Genomic DNA, 20,119 nt, shown 5'->3' with positions numbered 1-20,119 from the left:
ATTTAAACTTGTAGACATAGTGTCTAAATGCAGAAATGGATTTGAACCTTATTTGCATACAAAAACTGATTTTAAACCTCATTTGCATGATATCTAGAATGCAGGATTGATTTTAAACTTATAGACTGGGTATATAAGTGCACATAAGTAAACAAACATCGCAGCAACCTATAGACATGGTTTCTAAATGCAGGAGCTGATTTTAAACTTACAGGCAGGGTATATATATGCACATAAGTAGACAAACATCGCAGTAACCTATAGACATGGTTTCTAAATGCAAGAGCTGATTTAAAACTTATAGGCAGGGTATCTATATGCACATAAGTACACAAACATCGCAGCAACCTATAGACATGTTTTCTAAATGCAGGAGCTGATTTTAAACTTATAGGTAGGGTATCTATATGCACATAAGTAGACAAATATCGCAGCAACCTATAGACATGGTATCTAGAATGCATGACTGATTTTAAACCCTATAGGCATGGTATCTACCATTTTCAAACAGAATATATGTAAGAACCCCTCCCATTTTTACTAATATCCCCAATATCTATTTACAAAAAATTTATTATTACAAACCAAACATAAATAATGAATTACAGAAGTAAAACTGCTAAAGCTATAGGGAGCTTGAACAGTCCCAAACAATAAACCTGGAAAATTAGGCCTTCAACCAAATATGCAGTACCCCAACAACTCATAGTATCCAAGAGAGTAATCTGGTACGTCAAAATTCACAAGGGCCTCAGGGACCCCGAGCAATGCTCACACCCAGACTCTCCTTAAAGAGAAATAGTCCTTGTGTAGTGTGGAAGGGGTAGCCCCAATGTATCAGAGTTCAGAGGAGTCTCATAAACTCCTAAGAAGTGCTCACACTGGAGGGGCAAGATCCTAGATATTCTAAAAGAGTAGGAGTGGAAGATAGTGCTTGAAAGTTTAGAAATAGTTTTAAGAAAACAGTTCAAAAGTAAAATAGTCCAGAAGTAAAACAGTTCAGGAGTAAAAACAGTTCAGGAGTGAAACAGTCAGAAGAATTTTGAAACAAAGGGGTCTTAGCAGGAACATAGTCACAAAGCAAAGGCCCATATTGCCCAGATTTAACAAAAGGAGCTTAGTTCTGAACTCCATGAGTTAACAACAGATAGGATCAATTAGTTTAACAAGGTTTCTCATGGTCTTGATCCCTTACCTATTACTAGGTTATCATACATGCATGTATTAGTCATAGGACAACATGCTAGGATCAGACAATCACATAGAAAAGCAAGCAAAGTTGAGGGCATAGAGACCATGACTCAATTAAGAGTTTGTTAAGGATGAGCACTTAGGACAGGGCAAGTAGACATAGATCTAATGGCATAGAGGCAGACATGTAGATATGTTGAAAGCATGAAAACACATAGGTCTAGTTAATAGAAGTAGGCATGCTGATTAAGAGTATTAGCATGAATCACATAGGTCTAGTTAAGAATAGGCAGGCTGATAAAAAAGATCATACTGATTTAGTAACATGAAAGTAGACATGCTGAGAACAAGAAGTACACAAGTTAAATCATACAGAAGTTTGAATGATAGTAAAGTGGAGGCATACCAGTTACAGATGATAAACAGAAGATGAGAGGTGTACAGAAATCAGTGGTCTAGCCTTGGCTTTCAGCCGGCTAAGCAATGCAATGAACACAACTAGCAGAGAGGTTTTGAGAGCAAAGATTTTGTGTGTGTCTGTGTGTTTTTAAACTATGTTCGTGTATGTGTTAAAGAAAAGGGGTGAAGCTTATATAGCATTGAGCAGAGTAAACAAATAAGGCAAGGAAAATTAACGGCACATAAATGAAAAGGAAAATTAAGGGCACATAAATGAAGTATGCAAATCAATTAACCAGTCAGTTAGGGCTAAACCTAATCAATTAATAAGACAGAATCCGAAAAATATTACTTACACTAGGGAGAATCTCATACGAAATCAGTCAGCAGGCATGATTGAAGTTAAATAAGCAAGCAATAAGTCTAAAGACCAATAGATTAGATTAATTAATCTAAATAAGGTAGTAATACCAATTAAAAGTTATAAATGAGGAAAATAGGTAAAATCACGAGAAAGTACTGATTTTAACAGGAAAAATATATTTCGAACCCTAAGTGAAATTAGTCGATCTATTTTGATTGACAGAGATAAACAATAATGGGAAAAATTAAAGCGGACAGTAAGACAAATGAAATAATAAAGGCATAGAACATAGGCATGAAAGAGTCGATATAACTAGTAAAGATAATCAGATTCAAACACTTAAAAACTTTAGAAAAGTTTTGCAGAAACAAAAAGAAGTGAAACCCTGGTTTTAGAGAAACATTAAGATCTATTAACAGTAAGGAGAGCAAAAAACCTTTAGAGAAAAATGCTATAGAAACTCGAAATCACTTCAAATCTACAACAAATAACAAAGAATCAAAACCCTAACTTGGAGGAACATTAAAAATCAGCCGATGATAAGAAGAACAGGAAAATCTTAAAGAAAACTTCCATATGAACTTGAAAACGTTTCAGATCTACAAGGATCTGAACAGGTTCAAAGTGTAAGAGATGAGGGTTTTGAGAAAGTGACAGAGATAAAAGAAAATCTGGTTTGGAACCAGAGATTCGAGTCATAAACACAAGATAATAGTACTCACAAACGAAGATGGCCATACGTGGATTCATAAAAGGTTTCGAACAAAATTTGGGTTGGATCTCTTTGAGATCCATTCATAATACCACAAAATCGAACAACCAGAAGAGGTAAGAGGCCAGTAGGGGCCTTAAATCACTAGAGAATCCCATGGAACGAGTAATAACCGAAGGGTTTGGGGTAGAATTTAGGTGACAGTGCTAGGGTTAGGGTTGGTTCCAGAGAGAACCAGAGAAGAAGGGGATCTAAGGGCGGCTGGTTGTAACAAATGAATAGGGTTAGGGGGTCGTTTGAGTTAAAAATGGAAAGAATGAATGTGGACCGTTAATCTCAGAGATCAACGACCACAATTAGAAAGGATTTGGGTCGGGTAGGATTTAATTGGGTTAGGTTTAATTTGAATTGGGCTTGGGTTAATTAAATCGGATTGGGGGGGTGCGATTTTAGGTATAAATTAGGGGCTATTTGTTAAATACCCAATTAATTAATAAAATAGTTTATAAAAATAGCTAATTAACTGATAAAAATAATTTTTATACATGAAAATGATTTAAAATAATTACTTAACATTATAAAAATATAAAAAGTCATTTTTTGTATAAATAATGTAGTTATGCATATGTAGGGTCTATTTTTGCAAAACATGCAATTAAACTCTCAAAAATGCAAATATAATTGTAAAAATGCAATTAAGAATATCTGAACACCCATATGAGCATAAATGATGAATTTAGATAACTAAATCATTGTAAAGTAATATGATGGGTAATTATTGAATACTTATATAATTAAAAATGCAGAAATAAATTGATTAAGGGCCTTTACAAATTATAGAAAAATTGTAAAAACACTTGTGCATGTTTGTAAATGCATGTACAATACTTTGAAAGTATTTTGTGTGTATTTAAAAATGTATGAGGGAAAAATTGGGTATCAACAGCTGTCCCTCTTTACTCGGGGATGATAAAAGAGTTTTCGGGTAAAGAAATGATGACCGATTTTGACCGAATGGGTGTTTTGAAAGACAGAGGCCGAACCCTGGTCTTTGAGTTGCCTACATATCCTTGTTTGTATAGGAATCAGGCCATGTGTAGTTCTGGATCCAACTGTGAATGAAGTCGATGGAAAAAGGTTCTTTTGTGAAGTGTAATGTCGGATGGGGTTATGATTTGTGAGTTTGGGAGTGTAACGGATGTATTATCGGGTAGACATCTGAGTGGTCACAGAATAAGGTGGGTAATTTATGGAATAGGTTATAATGGCAAGGTGAAAATGGTATGAGCGGAAATCGGAGCGAAGATTGCTCCTGTTTGAAGAACGGTTACCTCCTGGATTACCTGCAAAACTTACAATACGATGCATGCAAGTACATAGGTGACTCTGAGGATTTAAACGTGATGCAGATTCCCTTTGGACCATGAAATATTATCTTTGGATAATGCAAATGATGTCCTTAGGCTATGACGTTTTGGGCCATGAATAGTGAGATAAGGGATTCGTAGGCCATGGAATGATGTTCTCGGGCCATGAAAATGGTGCTTCTAAACCATGATGCCTTTGAATAATGATGTGAAATTTTGAAAGATCCTCAGGACAGGGCATGGTGTCTTCAGGATATAAGGATGATGCCTTTGGACAAATTTGCTATATATCAGCCCATGAGATGGAGTGACATGATGTCGAAAGTGACAACAAAATAGATCTTAGTCTTGCGCGGAGTTTTGGGGGCAAAGCTTAGCCCGAGGGAAGAAGATGGTGCCAAATTTAGAATAGAGCAAAATTTATGTAGGGAGGGACAATGCTTAGTCTCATGAGAAGGCAGTGCTTTGCCTTATGTAAAATGGAGGCAGGACTTAGCCTCATACAAGATTTGAGACAGAGCTTAGTCTCATGCAAAGAGAAGGCAATTCTTAGCCTTATGCAAATGTGGGAGGCAGGGCTTAGCCTCATGCAAGATTTGAGACAAGGCTTAGTCTCATGCAAAGAGAAGGCAATGCTTAGCCTTATGCAAATACGGATGCAGGGCTTAGCCTCATGCAAGATTTGAGACAGGGCTTAGTCTCATACAAAGAGAAGGCAATGCTTAGCCTTATGCAAATATAGAGGAAAGGCTTAGCCTCATGCAAGATTTGAGACAGGGCTTAGTCTCATGCAAAGAGAAGGCAGTGCTTAGCCTTATGCAAATGTGGAGGCAGGGCATAGCCTTATGCAAGATTTGAGACAAGGCTTAGTCTCATGCAAAGAGAAGGCAATGCTTAGCCTTATGCAAATATGGAGGCAGGGCTTAGCCTCATGCAAGATTTGAGACAAGGCTTAGTCTCGTGCAAAGAGAAGGCAATGCTTAGCCTTATGTAGTAAACGGGTAGCAAATAGGAGTGGAATGTTTCTTAGCTAGAGATATATTTGTGTCTGGTGGCTTGATTGATAGTGACTTTGATATGTGTATGTTTGCGAATACTTCTGTCATGTTCACCATGTCTACATCCAAAGAAAAATTGTAAGTTTTGTAAGGGGAAGTTGATTCATGCCTTCGTCTGCTGGCTTTGCTCCGCTCCATTCTGGAGGCCTTGTTTGAGTTGCCCTGGGTAACACCTAGCTGTCACGGAAAAAGAGTTTTCGAAAATATGCACTTATTGATGAAAGTAGAGTTATTTTAGAAAATATAGTGAAACATTAAGTAATTTTAGATAAACTAATAAATGTAACACGTTTCCGGGACATTGAAGCTTTCTTGTATTAGAATTTTGAGGGTCCTCCTCAAAATTCTGCCCCAGTTTGGTAAATGATCTTTTGCCGTTTGCATGTGATGAAACTTGCTGAACCTTCTCCAAAATTTTGAGAATCCTTCTCAAAATTCTGCCCCAGTTTCTTAACCGATTTCTGACTATCTGGCATGTGATGGTGTTGTCTAGACTTGCTCCGGAATTTTGAGGGTCCTCCTCAAAATTTTGCCCCAGTTTCTGATGCTGACGGAAAATGAAGATTTTATTAAGATATGTCCGAACCCACAGGGATGCCTACGTATCCCCTCTTAAATGGGAATCAGGTCTAGCGTAGTTCAGCTACATCATATGAAGGAATGTAAACAATCTAAACATAGTATCTCTTGACTGTGTCTGAATTGATTGTTTCGGCCAAAATTCTCCGCCCATTTCTGCAAGTATAAGTGATCCTCCTGTTAGCACCCGGTGAACTATGTAAGGACCTTTCTAGTTGGGAGAGAATTTCCCTTTGGCTTCATCTTGATGCGGGAAGATCTTTTTCAGCACCAACTGTCTTGGTGCGAATTGGCTTGGTTTGACCTTTTTGTTGAAGCTCTGGACATTCTGTTCTGATAATGCTGACATGACATACTGCGTTCATTCTCTTTCCGTCTATAAGGGTCAGTTGCTCATAACGACTCCTTATCCATTCTGCATCACTAAGTTCGACTTCCTGTATGATTCTTAAAGAAGGAATCTCTACCTCGGCTTGAATGACAGCTTCGACACCATAAACCAGTAAATAGGGAGTTTCCCCAATTGATGTGCAGACCGTAGTGCAGTATCCCAATAGGGCAAAGGGTAGCTTCTCGTGCCATTGTTTGTGATTTTCTACCATCTTTCTTAGAATCTTCTTGATGTTCTTGTTAGCAGCTTCCACAGCTCCATTCATCTGAGGCTTGTATGTTATAGAGTTTTTGTACTTGATTTTGAAGGTTTCACACATGGCTTTCATCAGGTCACTATTGAGATTGGCGGCATTATCAGTGATAATGGACTCGAACTCTGAATCGGGAAACAATATGGTCCTTGACAAAGTCCGCGACAACTTTCTTGGTTACAACTTTGTAAGATGCGGGCTTTACCCATTTTGTGAAATAGTCGATGGCTACCAAAATGAGTCGGTGTCCGTTTGAAGCAGTGGGCTCGATCGGACTGACGACATCCATTCCCCAGGCAGCAAAAGGCCAAGGTGCACTTGTTGCATTGAGCTCGCTTGGTAGTACCTTTATCATGTTTGCATGTACCTGGCACCGGTGGCATTTCTGTACGTACCGGATGCAATCCGTTTCCATGGTAATCCAAAAGTATCCAGCCTTGAGTATTTTCTTGGCTAAGACAAAGCCATTCATATGTGGTCCACAAGTTCCGGCATGTACCTCCTCGAGCAGTCTAGAAGCCTCATTTGCATCAACACACCTTAACAACCCTAGATCGAGAGTTCTTCTATACAGGGTCCCTCCGCTTTGGAAGAAGTGATTGGATAGCCTCCACATAGTGCGTTTTTTAGTATGGTTTGCCTGCTCTAGATATTTTCCTCTCGCCAAATATTCTTTGATGTCATGGAACCAAGGATTTCCATATGTTTCTTCTTCAACATGAGCACAGTAAGCTGGCTGGTTATGGATTTTTACCGTGATAGGATCGATAAAATTCTTGTCTGGGTGTTGTATTATTGATGATAAAGTGGCCAGTGCATCTGCGAACTCATTTTGAATTCTAGGCACATGTTTGAATTCTATCTTTGTGAATCTCTTCATTAACTCCTGCACATGATACAAGTGTGGCAGTATCTTAGTGTTTTTCGTAGCCCATTCTCCTTGAACCTGATGTACAAAAAGATCCAAATCATTGATTACCAGCAGTTCTTGTATATTCATATCAATGGCCAGATTGAGCCCCATAATGCAAGCCTCATATTCTACCATGTTGTTGGTGCATGGAAACTTAAGCTTCACGGATACATGGTAGTGTTGACCTATTTTTGATACCAAAACTGCTCCAATGCCCACTCCTTTGAAGTTTACAACTCCATCGAAGAACATTCTCCAACCGTCGTAGGCTTCAGTAATGTCTTCTCCTACGAATGATACTTCTTCATCGGAAAAATACATTTTTAAAGGTTCGTATTCTCCTCCCATAGAATTTTCAGCAAGGTGGTCTGCCAACACTTGTCCTTTGACCGCCTTCTGAGTTACATAGACGATATCGAACTTGCTTAACAGTATCTCCCACTTGGCTAACTTCCTGGTTGGAATGGGCTTCTGAAAGATGTACTTCAGAGGATCTATCCTGGATATGAGGTACGTGGTATAGGCACAGAAGTAATGCCTCAATTTTTGAGCCGTCCAAGTCAAAGCACAACAGGTGCGTTCCAGCAGAGAGTATCATGCTTCATAAGGCGTGAACTTCTTACTCAAGTAGTATATGGCTTACTCCTTTCTTCCTATCTCATCATGTTGTCCCAAAACACATCCGAAGGCTCCATCTAATACAGGCAGATAGAGTAGCAAAGGTCTCCTAGGTTCTGGCGGGACTAGGACTGGTGGTGTGGACAAGTATTCCTTGATTTTGTCAAAAGCCTTCTGACAATCGTCGGTCCAACTTGTTTCAGCATCTTTCCTCAACATTTTGAAGATGGGTTCACATATAACTATGGACTATTCGCGAAGGATAGCTGGTGGCAGGTGAGGATTTGTGCTTCGCGTTCGCAAAGAGGGAGACACATTCGCGAAGGTTTGGGCAGTGGTGCATCGTAAACGCGTGAAGGGTATCACGTTCCTATCACGACCCTAAAATCGACCCGGTCGTGATCGCGCCTATCATGAAACTAGGCCAGCCAACACAATTCCCAAATCAACCAGTTTTCTATAAAAGTCATTTTAAACAATTTAATTTAACAGGAAATCCAATAATAAAGGTCTAAATAACTAGTGCGGAAACATACCACAATCCCGACATCGGGGTGTCACTAGTCACGAGCATCTACTAAGGTCTGAATACAACGAAGAGTCTAAAAATATACTATAACATGATAAGGAAGATAAGAGGGAGAGAGAGCAGGGCTGCGAACGCCGGGAAACTACCTTGCTATCTCCGATGAATCTGCCACAGAGTGATCAATACCCGCTACCGAGTTCAGAAATACCTGAATCTGCACACAAGGTGCAGGGAGTAATGTGAGTACGCCAACTCAGTAAGTAATAAAAGTAAATGAAAGCTGAGTAGTAAGAAAATACGTAAACCACGTCATAACGCTATAGCAAATACAACACATTTCCAAAATAGTACAAAAATCATTTATTTCGGGAATCAAACTCAGTTTCAGTAAAAAAACCTTTCCTTTTTAAAACATCTTCCAATAGTTTCAAACGAGTGATAAAACAGTAAGCAAAAATAATAGAAACGTAAATAGCCTCTCGGGCAAAAACATGTCCATAAATCGCCCCTCGGGCATAATATCAATAGAACCAGCCCATTGGGCACCTCACAATCACTCGTAATCTACCCCTTGGGCATAACATGAATCAAGAACCGCCCCTCGGGCAAAACATGGATCGAGAATAGCCCCTCAGGCAACAATATGAAACAACAACAGCCCCTCGAGCTACATCACATCACTCACACTGGGTACCCGCGCTCACTGGGGGTGTTCAGACTCCAGAGGAGCTCCTACAACCCAAGCGCTATAACAATCCATCTCGTGGCATAATAAAACTAGCCCTCGGCCTCATAACAAGCCACCTCGTGGCATAACAATCAGGCCCTCGGCCTCATAATCATGAATCAATAACAACATGCTGCGACGTGCAACCCGATACCATAATATCCTCAAAACTCAGGCCCTCGGCTTCACTCAGTTAGAAATCTCTCAAGCCACTCGAGCAACAGTAAAACATGATGCTCAGCCCAAAATATCATTTAAAATATCAAAACAGAGTAAATACAGCTGAGATGTAAAAAACAGTAAAGTACAGTATGACTGAGTACAGATATTAAGTCAAAACAGTGAGGAACAGTAGTAAAAAGCCCCTAAGGGTCGAAAATAGTTGGCACGAGGCCAAAATATGGCATGCAACCCAAAACATAGTAATATTTTCCATAATGCAATGATATCAAATAGTTTTCAATCAAATATGCGACTTAAGAGTTGTACGGGACGGACCAAGTCGCAATCCCCAATGGTGCACGACCACACGATTATCATCTAGCGTATACGTCACCTCAAAGTAGCACAACGATGTGAAATCCGGGGTTTCATACCCTCAGGACAACATTTACAATCATTACTTACCTCAATCCGGTCTAAACTCTAGCCCGCAATGCCTTTGCCGCTCGAATCGGTCTCCAAATGCTCCGAATCTAACCAAAATTAGTTCTGCATCATTAATAAACGCTAAAGGAACAAATCCCAAGCAAAAATAATCAAATTAACTCAAAACTCCTGAAATTGGCCAAACCTGTCTCCCGGGCCCACGTCTCAGAACCCGATAAAAATCACATCAATATAATCCTCATCCTCCCACGAGTCTGTACATACCAAGAACATCAAAACGGACCTCAAATGACCCCTCAAATCCCCAATTCAACTCTCCAATTTTTCTTCCAAATTTTCATCCAAAATTCCCAAATTAAATGATAAAAATTGAGACAAAATCATGGTATTAACCAAATTTGGGTGAAGAACACTTACCCCAATCAATGCTCTAAACATCCCCTCCAAAATTGTCTTCTCCCGAGCTTCATAGCTCCAAAAATGCGAAAATGGCTGAAATCCTTGAAATAGAGTACTTTATAAAGCTCCCCAGGCTTCCTCTTTTGCGAACGCGGGAAAACCATCGCGTCCGCATCGAAGAAAATATCGGCTCCCAAAAATGCTCTACGCGTTTGCGGCATAAGCCTCGCGAACATGATACCTATGGAGACATAACTACGTGAATGCGACCACCAAAGCGCGAACGCGAAGAACACAACATTAACACATCGCGAATGCGACACCCTGTCACGACCCGGATTTCCCACCCTCGGGAGTCGTGATGGCGCCTACTAGTGGAAGTTAGGCAAGCCAACAATTTTGATTAATTTACCCTTTTCATTTTTTAATCCCTTAACAATTTCAAGTTAACAAATTATAAACAGCGGAAATAATAATGCGGAACAACGAAATTTAACAATTTAGCTAATATCAATATGAATCCATAACATAAACCACCCAGAATTGGTGTCACAATCTCACGGAATATCTAAGAATACTACAAATAGGGTCTGAACAAAATAAATACATATCTGTCTCTGAAATAGAAAAGAACAGAATGAACAAGATAGGAAGGGGACACCAAGGCCTGTGGACGCCTGCAGACTACCTCGGGCCTCCAATGGACTGAAGGCAGTAACCCCTAGCTAAGGTTCGTATGCTCTAGTACTGGGATCTGCACAAAAGAGTGCAGAGTGTAGTATCAGCACAACCGAACCCAAGTGTTACGCCCCACAGTATTACGTCGATGTTACCTTCTGCAGTAATATATTACGATGATGTTACGGTTCACAGTATTAAGTTACAACAGTATTGCACCCAGCAGTATTACATTACAGTGATGTTACGCTTCACAATATTAAGTTACGACAGTGTTGCACCCATCAGTATTACATTACGGTGATGTCACGCGTCGCAGTATTAAGTTACGACGATGTTGCACCATGAAGTATTGTACGTTGAATTTGTCGTAAGGTAATTGACATCAGTCAAAGTAAAAGATTATTTGAAGATTATAAGAATTATGCTATTTCACAAGTAATTAGTAAATTCATGAAGTTGAAAGGGGAGCTAGTCAAAGAAAATGAATTTTGTCCAAGTTTGGCCTTTTGGGATAAAATACGGCCCGAACTAAAATACCCGGTATTTATGCACTAGTACCATACAAGGTACCACATGACCATAATAGTAAGGTGTATAAGGTATGTGAAAAGTGAGTAATATTTTAAGTAAGTGGGAATAATTCTCAATTTTGTAGGTAATTGATTAATTACCGGGTAACGGGACATTACCTAATTAATTAGGGATATATTTGGATAAGATTAATCCTTCCCCACAAAAATGTGGCAGCCATTAAGCTAGCCAAATAGATGACTAAGAGTCATATTAGCCTAGGTGGCTAACTAACGACAATTGAAACTTAATAGTGTAAACACATCCAAGATTTTGCTGATTCTTTAATACTGTTGGGGGTGTGTTTTACCGCAAAAAAAAAATGAAAGCAATTACAAGTTCTTGTTATCATTATATAGCTGCATAATTGAGCTTGAGTACAAAATTTGTACTGATAATGGAAAAGTATCATAAATTATAGTATTAGTGAAATATAGATGCACTGTAAGTGTGGCAATGGGATCAGTAAATGAGTTGTATTTAAGGGAAGAGTTTAATGTGGAAAGAAAGTGGTTGATTGATCCAAAACTTCTTTTAGTTGGTCCAAAGATTGGTGAAGGTGCTCATGCCAAAGTGTATGACGGAAATCTGGAATACGTTAGGAACAGAAGATAAATTAAGTTCATGAAGGCTTCCAACGTAAAGATTTTTACAGTGCTAAAGGAGTACGGTGTAATCATTTCTAAGAAATATTATACGAATTTTTCCCTACTTCAGGTATGTTAAGTCTATCCCTTATTTCTTTTGGCATGATCCATATGATACAATGAAACGAGCAAAATATACAACTTTCATAAATGACTCTGTTCATAGAAATACTAGGGGTGCTTATATTCTTGATTCCTCATGTGTCATATTATTCTATAATCTATTCATGAGTAAGAGTTTACTTATGATATTACTCAAAGACAAAATGGTCTTATGACATTCTGAAAGATTTTATTAATGTACTTTTCATGCATTGCATTCATGTACATTGACCCATGACCAGAGACGTTATATACGCTTATATATGTATGTATATATGTATGTATATATATATGTATATGGGATATGTGAAAGGTTATGGCGTTATATATGCACCACCACCTGATCAGCTGGTATACGTTGATGATTTTTCCCACAGTGGCCGAGATGATATGATGGGATGCCCTCATAGGATGATGATGTTATGAAACATGTACCTATGCATGACATGATATTCATACGCATGTGCATGACGCTAAAAGTAATTTATGATTTACAGAGTTATCCATACTTACAAGTTGAGTCAATTACTCTATATTTCTTCCATGTCTGTTATGTACTTATTTATGTGCCTTACATACTCGGTAAAGTTTTTCGTACTAACGTCCTTTTTGCCTGGGGACGCTGCATTTCATGACCGCAGGTCCCGATAGACAGGTCGAGAGCCCTCCAAGTAGGCTATCAGCTCAGCGGAAAATGTTGGTGCGCTCCATTTGCTTTGGAGTTGCTTGTTTGGTTAGTACGATTTAGACGTGTATTATTTGGTATGGCGGGACTCTGTCCCGACCTTTATGACATTTATATACTCTTAGAGGCTTGTAGACATATGTTTTGAGTTTATAAATGATTATGTTGGCCTATTAGGCCCGTATATCACATGTATATGATGATGTAATAAAAAAGATACGTTACGTTGGTACTCGGTTGAGTAAGGTACCAGGTTCCCGTTGCGGCCCATCAGTTTGGGTCGTGACACCATGTGCTGGTAAGTGTCGAGCCTAACCTTGACAAAGTAGTGACGAGGCTAGGACACAACAATTAACATAACTTGCAGTTAAACAGTACCTAGCAGAGTAACAGTAATAGAAGTAATTCAAAAAGTACCAGGGAAGGGTAACATGCTTTGGGGGAATACCAGCATAAAGAATCATAGAAATAATAGAATGAAATAATTAAGGCACTTGAACAGATAACAACAAGAAATCATGACAAACTGGCAATAAGTGCACGGCATCACCCTTCGTGCTTTTACTCTCAATCCTCACCAATGCAATCAAATAATGAAAATATGCACGGCATCACCCTTCGTGCTTTATCTCTCCTCCTCAGCATATAAATATTAGAAATATGTACGGCATCACCCTTCGTGCTTTATCACTCTTCCTCACCATATGCATCATTATCAATGTACACGCCATCACCATTCGTGCTTTATCACTCTTTCCTCACCATATGGATGAGTATGAATGTGCATGGCATCACCCTTCATGCTTTATCACTCTTCCCTCACCCAAACATTAGCAACAACAATATCCTGGTAAGGGAATCAACAATAAGTATAAATACATCTCGGCAAGGGAATCAATAATAAGAATTAAATACGTTTCGGCAAGGAAATCAGCTATAACCAAACTTATACCAATAAATAACTTCACAATTGAACCTCAACTAGAGCCAATGCTCAATAATAACCAGATACCAAGAAGAAAATCATAAATCTTGCTCAACATGGACAATCAACAATTTAAGCCTTCGTAGTACTTATTAAGAAATACAACAATCACAATTTAAGACCCATGGGCATGCTTGATACCAACGTATAGATACTCGTCACCATATCTATGCATCGTACACTACACTAGCACATAGCAAATAAGGCACAACACATATTCCCTCAAGCTAAGGTTAGACCAAACACTTACATCGAACTTCCACGGCCAACTCAAGCCTCAAACACCGCTTTTCCTTTAGAATTTGCCTCCAATTTACTTGTATCTAACCTAAATTAATTTAACAACGTCAATAAATGCTAAAGAATTCAACCCTAATGCTAAATTATAGGTTTATATCATTTTCTCCAAAAAGTCAAAAATCGACCCCGTGCCCGCTTGGTCAAAACTCGAGGTTCGGACCAAAACCCGATCATCCATTCATCCACGAGCCCGAATATGCAATTAGTTTCGAAATCCGACCCCAAAACGAGGTCTAAATTTTAATTATTCAAAAAGCCCTAACTCTAACCAAATTTCCAATTTCTACCATGAAAATTCTTGATTTTTAATTAAAAAGTGATGAAAAACGTTGGGTAATTGAAAGATTAGAGTTTAGAATTGATTACCAACACTTTGGGGATGAATTTGTGTGAAGAAAATCGATTCTAAGTCTTGGTAGTTCGAAAATATGAAGAAAATGGGTTCTGCCCGCTTTAAATCTATTTTAAAAAGGCTGGGCCAGCCTTCATCGCGTTCACGATGGGCCTGCCGCGTTCGCAATGGGACATGCCTAGATGACCTTCGCGTTCGCGTTGGATGGACCGCGTTCACGTTCGTGGTCAAAGGGCCGCATTCGCATAGAACAAATCGAGCTCCCTCCCCCAGGCCCATTAACTCCACGCGTTCGCGTGGGCCAGAACGCGTTCGCGAAGGGTAACCCACCAGAGCTTCACATTCGCGTCCTAAGCTCCGCGTTCGCGAAGAACAAAAAGATCCCTGAGAGAATTTGCATGCGAAAAATAAAATCATTGTGCACCTCCAACAGCTATGACAGTAGAAATTCTAAGTCCAAAACATCCCGAACCCCATCTGAAACTCACCCGAGCCCTCGAGGCTCCAAACCAAACATGCACACTAACCTAGAAACATCATACGGTCTTACTCGCGCGATCAAATTGCCAAAATAACACCTAGAACTACAAGTTTAGCATCAAAATCAAAGAAAAATCTCAAGAACTCTTAAGTTTAAAATTTCACAACTGAGGGTCCGATTCACGTCATATGAATTCCGTTTCTTACCAAATTTTACAGGCAGAACTTTAATACCATATAAGACCAGTACCGGTCTCTGGAACCAAAATATGGGCCCGATACCATCAAATTTCAAACACATTTAAATTTCCAAAAACTCTTATAATTTCGGTAAAATAATTTTCTTCAAAAATTTATTTCTCGGGCTTGGGACCTCGGAATTCAATTTCGGGCATACGCCTAAGTCCCATATTTTTCTATGGACCCTCCGGGATCGTCAACTCACGGGTCCGGATCCGTTTACCCAAAATTTTAACCGAAGTCCACTTAAATTCAATTTTTTTAAAGGCAAAATTGGCATTTTAATCAAATTTTCAGATAAAAGCGTTTTGGATATACGCCCGGATCGTGCACGCAGATCGAGGTGAGATAAAAAGAGATTTCTAAGGCCTCGAAATACAGAATTGACTTGTAAATCAAGTGATGACCTTTTGGGTCATCACACACCCAAAGCGCGAACGCGAAGAACAGAATTCACCACTTCAGAGAACAGTCTTCGCGAACGCGAGTCCCTGACCGCGAACACAAAGAACAAACCGTCTGCTACAAAATACCAGCAAATTTTGCCAGCCTTTCAACTCCAAAGATGACCCATTGAGCATCTGAAATACGCTCGAGGCCCTCGGGACCTTAACCAAATATGCCAACGCATCCCATAACATCATTCAAACTTGTTCCTACCTTCGAAGCGCTCAAAACACATCAAAACATCAAATTACCCTCAGATTCAAGCCTAAGAATTCCAAAACTTTCAAATTCTCTAAAAGGGGAATTGTAATTGCACGATTTATGGTAATGCAAATTAAATTTTGCTTTTTTACTTTTTATAGGTAAATTCCTTAAAAATGAAAAACTGACATGATGGTTTGCTTTCCAAATCACGCTGGATAATCTATATTATATTAAAAGTACGAAAATACTTAGCAAAATGTCGTTCATTTTTTTTTTATCCTTTTCAAATAGAATTTATACTAGACAAAATAGGCATTTAGTTATTTCAGTAATATTTAAGACTTTGAAATTAACTAAAACTTTTACTTATTAAATCTTAAGACTTTGAAATTAACTAACACTTTTACTTATTAAATCTTTCCTTGTTTGAACCATATAGAAAATTCTAATATTTATAAATAAAGACGTCTATGTTTGGTACACTTAATAACACATGCACACTTAATAAGTAACAATATTTTAACTAGAAGTCATATTGGACTAACTTTATTTTATTATCATTGTTGCATATTGTTCCAATTAATTATCAAGTAAAATAACACCATCAATCATAACATATTCTAAATTCAAATGTCTAGCTACAACTTTAATTTTATATTATAACTTCAAATAAAATTTTCAAAATATGTATACATTTAGTTTATTATTTTCTTAGGTGTCGTTGGCTGAAGTGCCAATATATTTCTAGTTTGATTTGCTTTTTCATATTTTCATTAATATGTACAATCCATAAACATTGGATAATTCTCTAAGACATGATTCCTTCCTTCAGTGAGTTAGGTAAATAGGATCAACAATTTAACATTTATCATTTTCATAAATTTATGATTTACTTTCTTAGTTTCTATTTTATAATGCAAATATATATTTTTCAATATTATTTATGTGAGTTTTAAAAGTTTGGGCACACTAGTACAAGGTATATGCGCTTCGCGCATACACTAAAAATAGTCTAATACTAAAAGCACAAAGGTCCTTAGCGAAATGTCGTTCGTCTTTTTTACCCTTCAAATATAGAATTCACACTAGATAAAATAATCATTTTAACTAATTTCCTAATATTTAGGAATAGTCATTTAATCAATTTCTTAATATTTAGGACTTTGAAATCTAACTAAATCTTTTTACTGGAAATTTTTCCTTATTTAAAATATATAAGAACTCCTAAAATTTTAAATCCTTTTGATTTGATACGACGATAACTTTCAATTTATAGGATTCTTGCAGTATCCCTCCGTAATTTTATAGTTATTGCCCAAAACCTTTTTCCTCCTAAAATTTGGGTAGATGTTAGGAGTATTAATCCTTTTTCTCCCAAAATAAATTTAGATTAGAAGTATTAATCATTTGTCTCCCAACAATATATATGTTATAAAAGCACGAATGTTAAAACGCTAAATGTTGAAGGACAAAAATATCCCCGAAATATTGATAGACTTTATACCCTTTGAAGAGCTAAATTAATTTTAAAAGCTATTATCCTAAAGGACGAAATTGTAATATTAGTAATGATGTCATACTAATTTTGCTTGGACAATAACATCGGACGAAGAATTTGCATGTCCTTCTAACTCTATCTAATTAAAAGAAAACGCACGAGAGATATAAACCTAATCAATCACAAAATCTATATGACATTCTATAACTGTTTCATTATGTTTATTAGTATTCCAATGTTATTTATAATTTATTACATCTACTCCTAAAAAGTAATTAAAAATTGATGGGATATGCAGATTCTAGAAATCAATTTTGTTGTTCACAAAGAGCATAAGAAGTAAATCCACAAAGAATAACGAATTGTTTTTAAAGAAATATAACCAAAATCATCAAATCCGTTACTATTACAAATCTTGGGTTTTGAAGTTATTATTAAAATCTGAATTAAATAAATAAAAGAAAATTTGAAAGAGTATCAAGCAAAGTAATCCAACCCTCCGTAATTTAAGAAAACTTGATTTATGTAATCTTTACCTCCGTAATTACTATCTTTAAGGCATTTAATATGCACACTCAAATTTTTCATGCACCTTTTTAATTATATAACCCTTGAGAAGGTGAACAATATTATTTGAGATTATTGTTAAATCATGTCACATGACCTTTTTTTTTAATTATAAAATTAGTGATAAATCATTGAACTTTATTTACTATTTATAGAAAAAAGTTGGGAAACATTTTTAAAAAGCTGCAAATAACTTGATAAACGGACGGGTAAAGTAACATCCTTTTTCAAAAATTGTCGTTTAATTGACATAATTTGAGATATGATGGGAAATATATTTATTATTTAAAGTTGGATAGAAAATTCTATTTTTAATATAAAGTATGAGCAATAAATACATTTTCCCTTATCTTTTAACCGTTAGCGAAAAACATATGTGCAACGCATGTACATAGAAACTAGTATATATATATAAAACACGAAAATTTTTGCTAAATATCGTTCATCTTTTTTACCCTTTAGAATATAAAGTTCATGTTGCGCAATATAGTAATTTACGTATTTCATTAATATTTAGAAATATTCATTTAATTAATTTAGTTATCCCGTGTTATTAACAATCTAGGAAGGTTCACGTGATTATTTCGTAAATTTTGCCAGAATTATTTGTTATTAAAAGCTTGCCTTAATTATTCGGTAAAAATTTTCTTGGCGTTTCTTACACTAGGAAAGTGAACAAATTTTTTTCCTAAACTTTCGCTACTTCGTTCTCTCTCATTAAATTACTTTATCTCTATTTGACTTCATTAAATTCTCTTTACTCTTTGGAGTAGTAAATGACTTTTTTTGTTATTGAAATTTTGCCGGTGTATTTTTCTTAAAGGGAAAATGCATAAGTACCCCTTGACCTATACCCGGATTCTCAACTACACACTTTATCTTTGCGGGAATTCTATTACCTTCCTAAACCTTTTTTAAATGGAACTAGTATTAGTACCCGTGCAGTGCGCAGACAAATCATTTCAAATTGCAATGTATGTTGTTTGAATCATGTATAAATAACCTTAAAACATATATCTCTCGGATAAAAATTATATAACATGAGAATCTAATTATGAAGCAGGATATAAAATTATTTATCAAATCTCGTAGTAGACAACCAATCTTTTTAACATATATTTGTATCAACCTAATCCCTTGATTTTATTACTTGCATTTCGTTCCGTTGTCGATATTACATAATACTAAACATGTCATATTGTGATTTGTCTTGTTCGAGCACATTAGATCATATTATTTTAATAAAATTCTTACAATCACTTTATTTTTATCAGGAAGTCAAATATGTCTTATTCATCACATCATTTTTACGTAAATTTTTTTTATTCTTTTCTTATAGTTATTGTATTATTTAATATTTCATATTTATACCATCATATAACTTTTTGTTAGCTTATAATTAAATTAATGTCTTGCTTATTATCCGTTTAATAGTATGTGATAAAAATAAATATTTTATTCTTGAAATTTGATATATTTTTATGCTTTTATCCTCTTATTCATAATATTTTAATCATTTAAATTTGTCAGTAATATTTTTAAATATAATTAATTATTTTATTTTATATATATTAAAATTAATTTAAAGTATAAGCATCCTCACACTACCTCGATTTTCTTTTTAATATACATTCTCTTTCCTACTATAAATGTTACTTAGTTTTATATTAATATTTTACCTATAACCAAAATAATGTCATATTTTGTTTTAAATTGTAACTTTTAATTAGTCTTAAATATTAATACTTAAGTTATTTGATTATCATGTTCCAAATGTATTGAGTTCTCTTATAATTAATTTTGTATTAGATGCAGTTAAATTTTCTTTCTTTTTTAGCTATAAGATAAAATTTAATTTTAATTTTAATTTTCATTATTAAGATTACCAATATTAGAAATTTATTTTGTATTTTTAAAAATTTATTTAATCATAGAAAAAAATTCTTAATTTTATGAACACATTATTTCTAATATTGTAATAATATTTTTACTATCATTTTAATTCGGTACGTAATATTTTTTTAAAATAAATTTCATCTCAAACTCAAATAATTCTTATCATTTTATTTTCTAAACTGGACCATATTTTCAAAAAATCATTCTATGCATTCAAACTCAAACTAACTACACTCGATTCAGATATTAATCATAAGTCTAAAATATTAACACATAAGTGATTTAATTATCATGTTCCAAATGTATTGGGTTCTCTTATAATTAATTTTGTATTAGATGCAGTTAAATTTTTGTTC

General features: G+C 36.1%; 2 protein-coding genes across 2 annotated transcripts; both read right to left on the bottom strand.

Moving 5' to 3' along the window:
- Positions 1–5,909: 5,909 nt before the first annotated feature.
- On the bottom strand, positions 5,910–6,380 carry LOC138875716 (uncharacterized). The gene has a single exon (XM_070154579.1). The coding sequence runs from the start codon at positions 6,378–6,380 to the stop codon at positions 5,910–5,912; it is 471 nt and encodes a 156-aa protein (XP_070010680.1).
- Positions 6,381–6,417: 37 nt separating this feature from the next.
- On the bottom strand, positions 6,418–7,479 carry LOC138875715 (uncharacterized). The gene has a single exon (XM_070154578.1). It carries the CDS (start codon positions 7,477–7,479, stop codon positions 6,418–6,420), a length of 1,062 nt encoding a protein of 353 aa, XP_070010679.1.
- Between the last annotated feature and the right edge of the window lie 12,640 nt (positions 7,480–20,119).

Source organism: Nicotiana sylvestris, chromosome 8 (assembly GCF_000393655.2).
Source record: "Nicotiana sylvestris chromosome 8, ASM39365v2, whole genome shotgun sequence".
In the NCBI taxonomy this organism is placed as follows: domain Eukaryota; kingdom Viridiplantae; phylum Streptophyta; class Magnoliopsida; order Solanales; family Solanaceae; genus Nicotiana; species Nicotiana sylvestris.
The sequence above is the reverse complement of the archived record's forward strand: the minus strand, read 5'-3'. Positions and strand labels throughout refer to the sequence as shown.